A 16,854-nucleotide genomic window follows, 5' to 3' on the forward strand; every position below is an offset into this window, starting at 1 on the left:
ATTGTTTGTATTTAATATTAGAAGATTGTCAATCTTAACAATATCAGTAACAAATATCATAAATAACATAAAAAATTAAAAATTTACTTAGAACATAAATATACTCATATAGATATTTCACTATACTTTAAATAATATATAAAAGAAAATGTGACAAATATAACATCAATATGACGATCTTAGTCTATATAACATAAGTTGATTTAAGGGAACATTTGTTCAATAAATTGCGCAATCAAGAGTAAGACTGTGCAAGCAAAGGGTTTGCGTTAAAATTAAAGGTTTTATGTTTAAGATATGATTTATATTGAAACTACTTAAGAATTTTTAGTTGGAAAAATTGTGTGGGAGGTGACCCATGAACCTATGAGAGAGAGAGAGAGAGAGAGAGAGAGAGAGAGAGAGAGAGAGAGAGAGAGAGAGATTAAAGTTGAGGGACCTTCAAAAATAAATGCAAATTTGATATATGAAGTAATTGAAATATCTTCAAATGGTTTACAAATAAATTTAGACATTTAGTTGTCAAATGTAAAAACACATTTTCTTACTTAATTTCTTAATTATACACTCTAATATCATATTTAGCAAATACATTTTTTAATTTCTTGGTAAGTATCCGAATCAGACTAAAACTCAAACAGTTATCTCTCCGTAGTTTTATGAATTTGAAAAATTCAATCCAGAATGGTTTGATCCTAGTCTGAAATGATTATTTATGTTTTTTTTTCTAAATAAAATTTTATAAAAATATAAAACCTAAAATATTAGCAATTAACTATTTTCCCAAGAACCAAAAAATCAAAGAGACAAAGATACAAACAACGACAATTTGTAGCTTCTAGTTTTCGCTCTTTCCATTCCATTCCTGTACACAATTTTGTGCCATAGAGTCTATAAAAATCCAACTCATTTTCAAATTGAACTTAAGTTTGTTTTATTAAATCCGAACTAAATTAGATTGGACGAAATAAAGAACGATTTTGTCACCAAATTGTATTTATTTATTTTTTTTAAATTTCGACCTAATTCGAAATGAACATTCCTAGTACTTGGTAACAAATTATAATAAAAAAATTAATTATCGGGGTATGGAGTTGAATTAATATATTTTATGTGCATGACTTCCGAGTTCTATTAGAAATGAATACATGCAAATTTTTTTTTGAAAAAATTATTAAATTTATATTAGAAAATCATAAAGATATGTAAGAAATTAATATATATATATGTGTGTGAATTTAAAAAAAACGATTTGCTGGGTGAATGAATGATATGTAAGTGCTTGAAACAAGTAGAAACCACACAAAAAAAGGGTCCACGTGGCATGAAGAAAGACGTAGATGTGGATGGAGATGAGATTATGATTGGTCCGAAATCTATCCAACTCACTTCACCAGATTTCCTCTCCAGATTTCATTATCCCACTTCCCTTCCTCTTTACAAATCCTCACTACCACCATCTCCTCCCTGCTCCCACCACATTTTTCCATTTCCTTTTTTCTTTTCTTCACCCACAGACACATTCCATGGCTGCTACATCCGGTGCCTTGCTTAATGGCTTAGGCTCTTCTTTTCTCTCCGGAGGGAAGAGAACCCACCAGGCTTTGTTTGCTACTCGATCTGGGTCCGCCGCCGCCGGCGCTGCAACTCGCAAGTTCGTCGTAGTCGCTGCTCTTCCGCCAAAGAAGTCTTGGATCCCGGCCGTCAAAGGTGGTGGTAACTTCATTGACCCCGAGTGGCTCGACGGCTCGTATGTTTCCCCTTTTAATCTTCGCTTCTCATACTCGTAAATTCTACTTGGATTCTGTGTATTTGAAATTGTGATTGATTAATTTTATGCGGTACAATGCAGACTCCCTGGTGACTATGGTTTTGACCCGCTGGGTCTAGGAAAGGACCCTGCATTTCTCAAGTGGTACAGGGAGGCTGAGCTGATCCATGGACGTTGGGCCATGGCTGCCGTGGTTGGCATTTTCGTCGGCCAAGCTTGGAGCGGCGTGCCCTGGTTCGAAGCCGGAGCTGACCCAGGTGCCATCGCACCTTTCTCCTTCGGTTCACTTTTGGGTACCCAATTGATTCTGATGGGTTGGGTGGAGAGCAAGCGTTGGGTTGACTTCTTCAGCCCGGATTCACAGTCGGTGGAGTGGGCGACTCCATGGTCGAGAACTGCGGAGAACTTCGCTAACGCGACCGGCGAACAGGGATATCCCGGCGGTAAGTTCTTTGACCCATTGGGGTTAGCCGGAACGATAAAGGACGGCGTGTATATTCCTGATACAGAGAAGCTGGATAGATTAAAGCTGGCTGAGATCAAGCACGCGAGGATTGCAATGGTGGCCATGTTGATCTTCTACTTTGAAGCCGGTCAAGGGAAGACTCCATTGGGTGCTCTTGGGTTGTAATTAAAAACCGAAAATGGAATGTAGATACAGTTTCGGTTAATTGGTGATTGAATGAAACGCAGCGTTTAGACTCACACTAATGAAGCCTATGTTATATGTAAAATCTTTTGTTTTGAGGTATATAATATGAGTTGCCCCATGAATGACTTCAATCTCAAATTCTTTTATCTTCGCTTACGTTTCTTTTTTTCAGTTGAATAAAATGGAAATAAATTTTTTAATTAAATGTTACTGCATTAGTTAAAAAAATTTAATTATTATAAAATATTTTTTTAATAAAAAAATTTAACCACCAACATAATATATTTATAATTAAGTTCGTTCAAATTTCATTAAAATCATAAAACTTGTTGTTTATTATATTATAATTTTATAATTATTGATTTATAATATATAATTTAATATTTATGTTATTATTGTATTAATAAAATTACCATAATTAAATTAAATTTAGTCACAATAATTAATTAATATTTAACATAACAGTTTCATTTTGTCAAATAATTTATAATTCTCAAATTAATATTAGTTTGATAGTTAAATACTATTATAAGTGGAAAGTAAAAGAAATAATATTTTGATCTTATCTGTATTAGTTTATCTAAAAAGTACAGATAATTAAATTTATGAGAAATCAAAACTGTATTCTACTTTATATTTATTGAGTATGATAAAATTTTTCATCATTAATTTTTATATAAATAGTAATATAATATACATTTCTACAGACATATAAATTGATAAATATGGTTTGTAAATTTATGCTAGTAAATATATATCAATAACTTTTTGTAAAAAAATTGTATTAATGTATATACTGTCAAAGAGCCTATAAACTATCCTCAAAGATATTTTTTTCTCACAACAATTTTCATATTATTTAATCAATTATAATAAACTTTAAAATATGTTCATTTTCAGGTTTTAAAAGAAATTGCACCTAACAACAAATTAAAAAAAATTTACGGAGGTACAAATAATATTTATATTTTATAATACATTGCACCTCTTGATAATAATATTTCTTTATATGTATAGAGATTATCTATATTTATAAGATATTAGATCTCTAAAAATATATATAAATTATTCAAAATTTGAAGATATTATATTTATTGAATTCTATATTTTCGTATTTCTTTCTTAAATTCTAAGATAATATACAAATTATCTTATTGAATTCTTTACATTCAGGCTTTATATATAGTACAACCGCTGAGCTTTTTATTTCAACATTCTTAGAATGAAAACAACTATTACAAAATTACGGTGTATCTTAACGAGACATTAGAAGAAGACGATTATGAAGAAGACAAAGAAAAAAATACATTTATGCAATTGTTGCATCATCGAATCAGCGATTTACTAAGAAACACTCCCCTAATAGGTACATTACTTTGTTGAATTATTTAAGTAGCTCAATCCTTTTACTTATCAAAATTATTATTGAGATAGTAATACATGTTTCAGAACTAATAATGGGTATTACTTTATATTTTCAGTTTCAGCATCTTCTGTGGAGTCCTTTTGGCTGGGCAGGGGATGAGTGAGTTTATCTTATTTTCTGAATCATGGTAAAGAGTCTGGTTGTGCCTCAAGATTGAAATCTTGCTTCAAATTTTCAGGATGAAGTGTGATCAGAATTCTCAACCTTCAGTTTACTTGGCGGTCTCTTCGTTAAGTTTGGTGGGGTATATGAATTCTACTTTACCTTTCAAATGAAGATGAAATGATTTTATTTTATTTATTTATTTTTAATGTTATACGGGTGGTGTAACTTTAAATCTGAAGTTGCAGAAGAATATGCAAGTATTAAAACAATCTTAAACTTAATGAAAATACACCTTAAGAATTCAATAATCGATAAATCCTTTAAATTGAAATATTAAATCGAATATTAAAGTGTAACAGGTCGAATTCTCATCTAAAGCTCTGAGCGTACGCACACCATATCATAATAAAATAATGTATAGAAATATTTCGCGCAACAAATTTTGAAATAATAAAAAGTACATCCACTACGTACTTAGCTCAAAATATCCAATATTCACGAAACATGTCTAAATTCTAAAAATAAATACTCACTAAAAATAAAATAATTAACATTAAGTATTATTTGAATTAAAATAAAAATTAAACGATCTCCTAACAAATTTTTTACTGTTCAGGAACGGGGTTCTAAATATTCTGATCTAAAAGAAATGAATAATAAATAGTGTGAGTTTAATATATTTAGTAAGCATTTAAGTACTAATAAATAATAGGATAATCTGTCCAATTTGATAGAAAAATTAAAACTACCTACGGAGATAGTTCAAAATATTTTTCTCTTTAATTCAAAAAACATCTAGTATTTATACTCTAATTCAATTACTAAACATTCTAAATCAGTTTATTCAGTAAACATTCAGAATTCATTATTTCAGTATCATACCTGAAGGTATAAACAGTTTAATAAATAACATAATTCAGTATTTAGTATCACAATTTAGATAGTAAACAGTGTAGTAGATGTTAATTCAGTACTTCAGTATCATAAACGTTACACATAACTTTCTATTCATTCATGTCGGTTTATATCCTATTAAAATAATTTCATCGCGCGATGCTATTTCCGCCAGTATCAACAAAAGCAATAAGGATCCCTCCTACCATGTGAATACGTTACAATTCAGTTCATAGTTCATAGTTTGCAGTACGCAGTATACAGTTTATAGTCTTTATCACTTTGCCACATCTGACTAAAGCCGTATCCACGAGTAGAGTTCACTACAATCATACGCCAAAAGGCTATACACACATATGCCCCTCGGTGATACTAGTTAAGTGTGTTTTCTAAATCTTTTAATGTCTATTTATTTATTTCAACACACTAATAATTTTTTAATTTTTATTGCTTAATATATTCTATACCTATAACACACATACTGTAACTATTCATTACCCTAAACTCTTCTACATATTCTTAATATACTCTCACTTATATAGCAACCAGTACATATATGAATTCAGTTACAAAACGTAACAAAACAATTCATCAGCAATTTCAGTAGTAAGCATAAATAAGAACATAACAACCAACAATAAAATTCCGTCGGATTCCTGCGCCTAATTATCAATTATTAAACGTCCCAGTTTTAATATCTCAAAAAGATTAAACTACATTTCTAACTGTTTACGCACTTACCTGATTTTTGTCTAAATCTCGTTCGTGAAATTATCTCTGATGTACAAGATCAACCTGTTACAGTGATATCTGTATCGAGTTAGTAATGAATTGGTTATTTCCTAATTTCAAATATCCATGTCCAGATTTATTCCTAATTCTAAACCGGATAAATAATTTATTGTATTAAAATTAAATAAGATTAATTAATTCTAAATCTAAAATGGTAAACCATCAGGATTTTTGAACTTATCTACCCTAACCGGGTTCCTAGGACTCATTGTGTGCAACCATCGGAAGTCCGCGCACCTCCGCACGTGCCACCACCCGACCACCACGTGCCGCCACTGGACCGTCGTGCCTTGCCACCGTTCATCGCTGCGAATTGGCCTAAATTCACCATAGAGCACTTCGCACCCTCAGATCCGGCACATATATGGTGGAATCGCGCTGGAGGGAGCAGCGAAATTGCAAAACACGTGTCGGCAGATCTTCTCCTCCTCCTGCACATCGTCGTGCACAACATCGACTTCTCCTCCTCATTTTTCTTCTTTTCATCTTCCTCTCTTCTCTCGGTTGCTGATTGATGATAATCATTGCCTTTATCCTTATATCTTCCTCTTCCTCTCTTTTTTTCTCTCTCTTCCTGCACTTATCTTCTTTCCTCTCTTCACGTTTTATAAGGAAGAGCAAGAGGAGTCCTGCACGACCCCTCCTCCTCAGAATATAGGTCTCCTCTTTTTCCTTTTCGATTGGTGGCAGAGGCATGTATGCCTCTGCCTCTTCACCTATCTTGACTAGAGGAAAACACGCCTCTGTTTTTTTACCTAAAACAGCACCATTTTGGGATTTTCTAAAATGATGTCGTTTTAGTCTATTACATAAAAAGTTTAAACTCTCCAAATAAAATAATTTTTCAGTTTAAATACAAATCCAACTAATATATTTTTATTTTCTAAATCGGGATTCAAGTCATTCACATGTTCTAAGTCGAAATAGGTATGAAAAAAAAATAGAGTGAATTGATAGTTTACTGAATAATAAAAAATCTAAAGTAGTTGGATCAAACAAATTTTACTAATTGTACTAAAAATAAATTTAATATATAATAAAAATACCAGTCCTCGATACCCCGTCCGGTATGAGGCGACGTTAACGGTATGGTTCCGTATATATCCGGTCTATCCAATATCTCTCAGGATATCCAGTAATACTATCTTTCATTCATTCACTTAATCAATCGATTTTTTGTTTACATTTAATTTTTAGTTTGACAAGTTAACCATAAATCAACGCAAGACAAACAATACATGCATCAAGGAAACATGACTGAATCATTTTATCAATTTCAGTAAATTATAATGCATTTAAAGCTGTAAAATCAATTAATTAGTTAAATAGGACAATAATAATGAATAACCAATTCTGTCTCTATTAGTAACCTATAATTAATTCTCGAAGTTTTTTAAATTACACAAAATACTGTATTATTGATAATTAAACTTCAATTCCATAACATAGAATAAGGTGAAGGATTCTTACTCGAATTAGTATCCGAAATACTAAACTTTCTATTGCACCTACTGGCGGTCATCGAATTTTCTGAATTTTTATGCGGAGATTAAACATGCTTTACGTACCTAGAAATATCTAAAATAATCTAAAATCGGTGTTAAAAACCTTTTCTGGCCAATTTTGGAATTCCGGCACAGCAGTACCGCCGTGTTCCAGCAATGGCACTGCCGTATGCGGAGGCGGTTTGTTTCGGCCTGGCCATTTTTGGCCAGTTTTGGCCTATTTTATACCCATCCCTATGAGAAAACACGTTATGAGGTCTCGGTTGGTCCAAAAAAATCGAAAAATAAAAACTTACTGGCAGTGGAATTTTTCGATGCGGTGGCTCCGCTGGCTCACCTTCGCAGTTGAGCATTTTTCTTCGGTCAACTTGTAGAAAATAAAATGGTGAACAAAATGGTGAAAATATCGCATGACATAGGAAACTGGAAGGGGCTCATCAGATGCGATTTTTGGTTTTTTTCGCGGCGGCACCACCGAACTTTACCCATAGTTTTCGACTCATTCGTATTTTTTTTTGCTTCGATTTGGCCATGGAGGTGTCCAAAATCAAATTCCGAGCGAATATAAGAATTTCTATATTTTTTGGCGGACGGATGTGGCTCCAACGCAGCGGCGGGCGACGGTCAGCTCCCTTCTCTAACGACTTGTTCGTCTTCTCTGCGAGGGGGCTAGCAGCTAGGGTTTGGGTTCAGTATGAAGTGATGTATTTATACCCGTCTCCCTTAAATTTGGTTCGTTCATCGCGTTTGATCTTGACTATCAATCGTGTTTAAAGAAGAAATGAATCTAAACCGTTTATTGCGATTTAATCTCGACTGTACAATTGTATTTAAAGAGAGAACGAATCTGAACCGTTCATCGTGTTTAATCACAACCTCCGATTGCACTTGATAAGGAAACTGATCCGGACCGTCCACACACACGGGAATGCATCTAGGCCGTCCGATCGTGGGCACGCGGATTGCCAGCGTGGCCTCCCGCATGGCACTGAGTTAGTGCGCTTTGCCACGTGGCGCACTTCAGCTCGTCGGGGTTGCTAACATGGCGATCTTATGTTGTGTAACTTTTTTTAATTGTATTTTGACCCTTAGTTTTTGATTTTTCTTTCAAAAATACCATCCGAATCCAAATTTTTACCACTTTTTTTCAAAATTATTTTAAATTTCATTCTCAACCTATTATTTTTCTTAATTTTACATTAAACAAAATTTTTAAATTTAAAAATTATATTTTTATACATTTTTTAAAACTTTAAAATTAATCCCCGGCAAAATTTCGAGCCCGGGTATTATATTAACCTATTATACGGGATAATAATATTATGATATTAATTTTGGTTATTACAAAATAACGAGATAAATTTTCATACAAATCATTTTTGAATTCAATGGCAACCCTTCACTCTATTTGAACATGATTTTCCCTTATTCAATCTTGGTGCAGTGGAGCACTTAATTATGTTTGTGAGCCACCCTGTTGGTTTGGAAGAGGGTTATGAGGAGTAAGCTTTTTCCCTTTTATGACTTTGAACTTGAGATCATTATAATAATCAACAAAGATATGATCAATTAGGATGTTTTTGAGCTTCTTGGTGGGTTTGCCAACGACAAATGATGGTGATGGTGAGTTGCTTGTTACTGTGGTGAGTTTAGTCTTGGTGAAGAGATTATTGATAATAGATAAGTGTAATGACCTCGAAATATCCAACGGAAATAAATTATAAATTAAGCGCGGAAGCGAAATAAATTGTTAAGCTTTATATTTCTTACACAATAACTTAAAGTACCAAATAATGCTACGAGAATTACTCTTTTGAAAGAAATACAAAAAAAAAAGAAAATAAAATAAGTGGAAAATAAATAAAACTAGCATCTTACTCGCAACCCTATTGTGAATCGGGTTTTGATCCTAGTCCTCTTGATCTGAAATGATTAAATAAGAAATGAGCTACACTAGCCCAGTAAGAATATCACGCTATTCACCGACACAGAAATGAACGTTGGTAGAAAATCGAAATAACTAATGAAGCACTTAATTAAACAAATGTATTTATTAATAATAAAATCATTTACCGTCCACTTACCGTAGCGATATTTATAAAAATAATCTATATAGACAATAACATAGTACTTATCATGATTTCATATGCAATCGGTAACATGCATACATTATAAATCCATATTCCATAAATCAAACAACAATTGTCCCTTTCCAGCAGCCTGCTGGTATCCATGGGGGTTCATAGGGATGTCCATGTTACGCGTGAACTCTTTCTTTTAACATTCTCAATTAACGGGCCGTCTCCATACCTCGTCTGGTATGAGTGCTAAATTACTAAACCTCAATACCCCATCCGGTATGAGTGTGAAATGGGTCATCCTTATACCCCGTTCGGTATAAGTGCCAAATTACCAAGTCTTGATACTCTGACCGGTATGAGACAACGTTCACGGTAGGATTTCCTATTGTACTCGGTCCGTCCACAATCTCCCAGAATATCTAGTAAGGTTGTCGTTTCATCCATTCACTTAATCACACAGTTTTTGTTTACTTTTAATCTCCAGTTTTCCAATTCAACCGTAATCACATAAACAAACAAACATGCATAAGGTAATGCAATCATATTTCAGTTTTCCGATTTAAAAGTAGTCACATAAGGGAGCAATACATACATTCAAAATCATAAAATCGATAATAAGATATTATTATGCATTCAAATTATAAAATAAATCGACATAAATCAACGGAGAATAATTCCCAATTTTGGCTCCATTAATAATCCATAATTAATTATACATATTTTTTAAAGGGTACAAAATGCCGTATTCTTATTAATTTCACTTCAATTCCATAACAGAGAATATGGTGAGAGATTCTTACACAACTTGATGTCAAAAAAGCTAACCTGTTGACTGCAATTACTGGCGGTCCCCGGGTTCCCTGAATTTTTTTTCAGAGATTAAAACGTGCTATAAGTACCTAAAAATGTCTTAAAAACCCAAAATTAGTCTAAGAATTCATTTTTGGCCAATTCCAGAAAGCCGGCACGGCGGCTCTGCCTCGAGTCGGCTGTTTTCAATCGTTTTCGGTTGAATTCAGCTGATTTTGCATCAATCCCTGTGAGAAAACACGTTAAGGGGTCCTCTATTGACCCAAAAAATCGAAACTCACAAGCGTCAGGGCTCTCCGGTACAGCGGCTCCTCTGGCTCACATTGCGGTTGGGTATTTTGCTCTGGTCAACCTATAGAGAAGAAAACGATGATCACAATGGTAGAAAAATTACGCAAAACAAAAATCAGAAAGGGCCTCATCGGAGGTAGTTTTTGAAATTCTCCGCGGCAGCGTCGCCGGACTTTACTCGCGGTTTTCGGCCAATCGACCGATTCATTTACTATGATTTGGCCATGGGGTATTTAAAATTGAATTTTGAGTAAAAGAGAAATTTTTTACCTCTTTTGGAGGTCAGAAGTAGCTCCGGCACGACGGCGAGTGGCTGCGGCTCTCCTTCCCGGCAGCTGCATCTTCTTCTCCGATGAGGGCATTTGGCGTCTAGGGTTAGGGTTTGGTGTGAAAATAGTTATTTATATTCATCTCTATTTAGTCTGAGCTGTCCATCACGTTTGATCTGGACCGTCTGATCGCGATTAAATAAGTAGTGAATTTGGACCGTTCATTGTGATTTAATTTGGACCTCCAATCGCGTTTAAATAAGAAGTAGATCTGGACTGTCGATCGCGTTTAAATCTGGCGTCCTATCGCGATTTGGGAGGGAACGCATCCAGGTCGTCTGTGCGTGCAGGAATGGATCTGGGCCGTTCGATCGCGGGTACGCGAATTGCCCGTGTGGCCTCTCGCGTGGCACCACGTCAGCGTCCCTTGCCACGTGGCGTGTTCTGGTTCGTCGGGGCTACAGACCGGGCATCTTGCATGGCACAAGTTTCCTAAATTATATTTTGACTCATAATTTTTTATTTTTCTTTCAAATATACCTCCAGAACTCAAATTTTTATCATTTTTTTTCAAAATTATTTTCAATTTCATCTCCCATCAAATTCTCTTCATTTTTACACTAAATTAAAATTAAAAAATAAAAAATTATATTTATAGATTAATTTAAATAACATTAAAATTAAATTTGGGTGTTACAACTCTCATCCCCTAAAAGAAATTTGGTCCCTTAAATTTATTTCTCTCTCTCTCAATCAAACAGCTGGGTATATTGGGCTCTGAAGTCTGATTCTAGCTCCCAATTGACCTCTCTCGGTGTGTGATTCTGTCATAGGATCTTAATAAATAGAATTTTCCGGTTGCGGAGTAATATGCTCTTTCGGTCCACAATACCGACATGTACTTCTTCGCAGGACAGATCCTCCTAGAGTGAAAGAGGCTCGTGGGCCAAGATGTGAAAGAGGTCCAGGTTACACTTCCGTAGCATGGACATATGAAATATATTATGGACCCTGAAAAGTTTAGGAGGCAGTGTAAGTCTGTAGGCGGCGGTACCAATTCTGTCTGAGATCTCGAATGACCCAATAAATTGGGGGCTTAGTTTTTCCCTTTTGCTAAACCTACTGATTCCTTGAAAGGAGTGACCTTAAAGAACACCCAATCGCCTTTATCAAAGTCCAAATCTCTCCTCCGGGTGTCCGCATAACTCTTCTGCCTTCTCTGAGCCATCTGAATGTTCTTCTTGATCTTAACTATTTTGGCTGTAGTCTCCTCTACAAGATCTGGGCCAAACAATCTTCTTTCACCCACTTCTTTTCAACAGATCGGTATTTTACATAGGTGGCCATATAATGTCCCGTACAGAGCCATACTAATACTTACTTGGTAGCTGTTATTGTAGGTGAACTCTATTAGGGGTAAATGGTCATCCCAATGGCCCCCCGAAGTCAAGAACACAAGCTTGAAATATATCATCAAGGGTATGGATTGTCCTTTCTAACTGTCTATCGGTCTGAGGTGGAATGTAGTATTAAGGGACAGTTTTGTTCCCATGGCTTGCTGAAAACTAGACCAGAATCGAGAAGTGAACCTGGAGTCCCTATCGGACACTACTGTCACTGGTACTCCATGTAATCTTATTATTTCTCGGATGTACATTCTTGCCAACTTGTCAAAGAGATCGGTCATCCTAATGGCTAAAAAGTGAAAAGATTTAGTATGTCAGTCAACAATTACCCAAATGACATCATGTTCTGAGCGTGCCTTAGATAATCCTGTCACAAAATCTATGGTGATATGTTCTCACTTCTACTCTGTAATTTGGTAATGGCTGAAGTAGCCCACATGGGCATTGATGCTTTGGTTTGACCTACTGACATACCAAACACTTAGAAAAAAAGCCAGCTATATCTCTTTTCATTCTGTTCCACCAAAATCGGAGTCATATACTTTGATACATCTTAGTTCTTCTGGGATGCATGACAAACTTTGAGCTATGGGCCTTTGTCATGATATTCCTTTTTAACTCACTGTCACTTGGAACACACACTCTGTCTTGAAATTTGAGGAACTCATCGACAGAGACTAGAAATTCTGAGTTAACTCTCTGTTCTGGATCTTTCTTTAGGGTTATTAGGGTGGAATTGGTGGATTGAGCTTCTTTTATTCTCTGGATTAACTCCGGTTGAATAGTCAGGTGACCCAAACATGTGACTCTCTTTAGGTCCTAAAGCCGCATCTGCTGTGCAGCCCTATTTGCATGCATTCTGAAACCATCAGATGAACTAATATACCTGCATTTTTCTTGTTGAGTGTGTCGACTACCACGTTATCCTTACCTGGTTGATACATGATATCACAATTATAGTCTTTGAGGAATTGTATCCACCTTCTCTAACACATGGTGAGATCCTTTTGAGTGAATATGTGTTTCAAGCTCTTATGATCAGTATAGATCTGAAAGATCATCCCATACAAATAATAGCGCTAAAACTTCAAGGTGTGGATAATTGCGGCAAGTTCTAAATCATGGGTGGGTAGTTTTTCTCATAACTCTTCAACTGCCTAGACCCATAGGCTATGACCTTCCCATACTGCATTAAAACACAACCCAAACCTAAGTAGGAGGCATCATTGTAAATTGTGTATCCACTCGATCCGCTTGACAAGGCCGACATGGGTGCTGTAGTTAACTGTTTCTTTAGTTCTGAAAAGCTTATCTCACAGTCCTCATTCCACTCAAATTTAACGTTATTCTTTATGAGCCAAGTTAGGGGAGCAGGTAGATTAGAAAACCTTTCCACAAATCTGCAGTAATAACCTGCCATCCCAAGAAAGTTACAGATCTCCTTAACTGAGGTCAATTTTTTCCAGCCGAGCACTGCTTCAACTTTTTCGAGGTTCACTGACACTCAATTCTTTGATATGATGTGTCCCAAGAAGGTAATCTGCTCAAGTCAGAACCCACACTTACTCAATTTTGTATACAACTTATTTTCTCTGAGAACCTATAAAACCTGAGTCAGATGGTGAGTGTGTTCCTCTCTGTTTTTTGAATAAACCAAGATATTATCAATGAATACAATAACAAACTGATCTAGGAATTGTCTGAACACCCAGTTCATCAAGTCCATGAAGATGGCTAGAGTGTTGGTTAGTCAAAATAGCATGACCAGGAACTCATAGTGTCCGTATCTAGTTCGAAAGACTGTTTTGAGAATGTTTTCTGCCCTGATTTTTACCTTATGGTAATCTGAATGCAGGTCTATTTTGGAGAAGATTTGGGCACCCTGCAATTGATCAAAGAGGTCATCGATCTTGGGGAGAGGATACTTGTTCTTGATCGTGACCCTGTTCAGACATCTATAATCAATACTTAACCTCAACGTACCATCTCCCTTTCTTATAAATGTGACTCCGGCATCCCAAGGGGACACACTATATCGGATAAATTCACTATCTTGCATTTTAGTGATCTGTTTTCTTAGTTCCTCCATCTCAACACAGTTCATGCGGTAAGGAGCAACCAAAATAGGAGTGTCTGACTGAAGGTCTATTGTAAATTGACTTCTTTGTCCACTGGCAGTTCAGGTAATTCATCCGGAAACACATCTGAAAAGTCTCAGACTACTAGGATCTCTTGAATACAAATTTCTTTCTTGGGTTTGCCTAGTTAGAGAAAACAGCTGGGTTAAAGTACTTGATAATAAGAAAATTTACCATAAAGCAACAAATGTTAAACGATTTTATTAATTTGTAAATAACTCCTCATCAGGAGGGTTGAATACAACCTTCTTGCTAAAATAATTTACAATGACGTGATACGCCGTTAGCCAATTTATTCCTAAAATTGCATCAAAGTTCTCCTGTGTCAATTTTTATTAGGTCCACACACAATTTTTTATCTACTATATCTATGACACAAGCTCTGTATACAACCTCCCCTAGTAGTGTACTACTCTCAGGAGTAGACACAAACAACACAGAATCAAATTTTTCAGGTAATACATCTCATTTTGATGCAAAAATATATGAAATAAATGAATGTGATGCACCATTATCAATCAAGACATGAGTAAGATGATTACAAATAGTGTACATATCATGTACCACATTCGGGTTGACTTCTGCATCCTGCTAAGTGAGATTGTAAGCTCTACCCTAGATAGGAGGTCTGGCCTAGTTCTAGTTCCTCGAGTACTCCTTTGCATAGTGTTGGTCATTACCAAATATGCGGCATGTATTGTTGAGGCGATAGTAGGGTTGGTCTCCATGATCCTTACCACAATGCTGACAGATCTTGCCGTGCCTGCTGGTGGAACCGAGGGGGTACCTGAGTCATCGGTCTAGGTCTCTTGTTTTGTTGAATAGGTGCAGTAGGTGCTGGTTTGTGGTGTGGGGTTGACGACTTGAGGTTCCCTGCTACTTGAATGAAGGTGCGAAGGCTCCTCTCCACTAACTGTGCCTTGGCCAGAACATTCGAATAATTACTGAGCTCGAACACAAACAACTATTGTCTGATCTCAGGACGCAGACCCCGCTCAAACCTTCAAGCCTTCCTGTCTTCATCCATCATGCTTTTAGGAGAATATCGACCCATCTCTAAGAATTTTTGAGTATATTCTAATACAGTCATGTCTTCTCGAACCAAGTGTGCAAACTCCATCTCCTTCAGATGTCGGAGATACTTTGGGAGGTACTCTGCATGAAAGGCCATCAGGAACTGTTCTCAAGTAACTGGAAAGGGCAGGGTGATATAGTTGAGTTGCCACCAGCGGTCTGCTTCTCCCACTAGCATGTAGGTAGCTATGATGATCTTTTATTCGGGAATCACCCCGAGGGTCTTGAAGGCCTTCTCTGCCTCAGCTAACCAGAACTCGACCTCTTCAAAGGAGGATCCCCCTGCAAAAGTAGATGGATTTAGTCTTTTATACCTTTTTATGTAGCCTGGGTCCATCATGAGAAGAGCTGGGTCCTGTGGATAAGGGACTAGACTGTGCGGAGGATGGGCTGGATGGCCCTACAGTGGTACTTGATGATACAGTGGAGGCACCGGATTGTATTGTAGTGGTGTTGGGTGATGCAGTGGCTGGAGCACTGGATCATTTTGTGGTGGTGTGTGGTGGTGTATTGTGGTACTGTGGAGGAGCAAGATCATATCGGGGTGGCTTGGGATCCTCTCGCTGCAGGGGTGGCTCAACCTGTGGCAGTGGAGGAGGGTCAGGTAACTCCCCCCTTTCCTCCTGGGGCCTGCTGAGCAGTAATGAATCTCTTCTTTCCTCTTGGGCTGCTCAGTTTAGTGGGGGTCTTCCTCTCCTCATCTATCTGTACCTGCATTTCACAATGAATGGTTGAGTGACAATTCATTATTTTTGGTGTTTCCTAAGGATTTCGTGTAAGGAATGAGTCCAAGGAACGTGACTCTGATACTAACTATAACGACCACAGAATGTCCAAAAAAAATAAATTATAAATTAAGTGCGGAAGCAAAATAAATGGTTAAGGTTTACATTCCTTACACAATAACTTAAAGTACCGAATAGTGCTACAGGAATTACCCTTTTGAAAGAAATATAAAAAAATAAGGAAATAAGCGAAAAATAAATAAAACTAGCATCCTACTCGCAACCCTCTTGTGGATTGGGCTCTAGATCCTGGTTCTCTAAATATAAAATGGTTAAATAAGAAATAAGTTACACTAGCTCAGTGAGAATATCACGCTACTCACCGATACAGAAATGAAGGTTGGTAGAAAATCGAAACAACTAATAGAGCACTTAATTAAACAAACATATTTATTAATAATAAAACTATTTACTGTCCACTTACCGCAGCGAAATTTATAAAAACAACCTATAGAACAATAACATGGCATTTATCATAATTTCATATGCAATTAGTAACATACACACATTATAAATCTATATTCCATAAATCAAACAACAACTGTCCCTTTCCATCAGCCTGTTGGTATCCATGGGGATTTATAGCGATGTCTCCGCTACGTGTGAACCCTTTCTTTTAACATTCTTAATTAACAAGCCGTCCCCATACTCCGTTCGGTATGAGCGCTAAATTACTAAATCTCAATACATCGTCCAGTATGAGGGTGAAACGAGCTATCCTCATACCCCGTCTAGTATGAGCACCAAATTACCAAGTCTCGGTACCCCGTCCGGTATGAGACAACGTTTACAATAGAGTTCTCTATTGTACCCAGTCCATCCACCATCTCTTAGGATATCCAGTAAGGTTTTTGT

At 36.2% G+C, this 16,854-nt stretch overlaps 1 protein-coding gene across 1 annotated transcript; it reads left to right on the forward strand.

Moving 5' to 3' along the window:
• Nucleotides 1-1,425: 1,425 nt before the first annotated feature.
• LHCB6 (light harvesting complex photosystem II subunit 6) lies at nucleotides 1,426-2,554 on the forward strand. The gene is made up of 2 exons (XM_022044091.2): nucleotides 1,426-1,750; nucleotides 1,853-2,554. The coding sequence occupies exons 1-2, from the start codon at nucleotides 1,527-1,529 to the stop codon at nucleotides 2,400-2,402; spliced, it is 774 nt and encodes a 257-aa protein (XP_021899783.1). The 5' UTR covers nucleotides 1,426-1,526; the 3' UTR covers nucleotides 2,403-2,554.
• Nucleotides 2,555-16,854: the final 14,300 nt, after the last annotated feature.

Source organism: Carica papaya, chromosome 6 (assembly GCF_054855325.1).
Source record: "Carica papaya isolate Zhongbai chromosome 6, ASM5485532v1, whole genome shotgun sequence".
In the NCBI taxonomy this organism is placed as follows: domain Eukaryota; kingdom Viridiplantae; phylum Streptophyta; class Magnoliopsida; order Brassicales; family Caricaceae; genus Carica; species Carica papaya.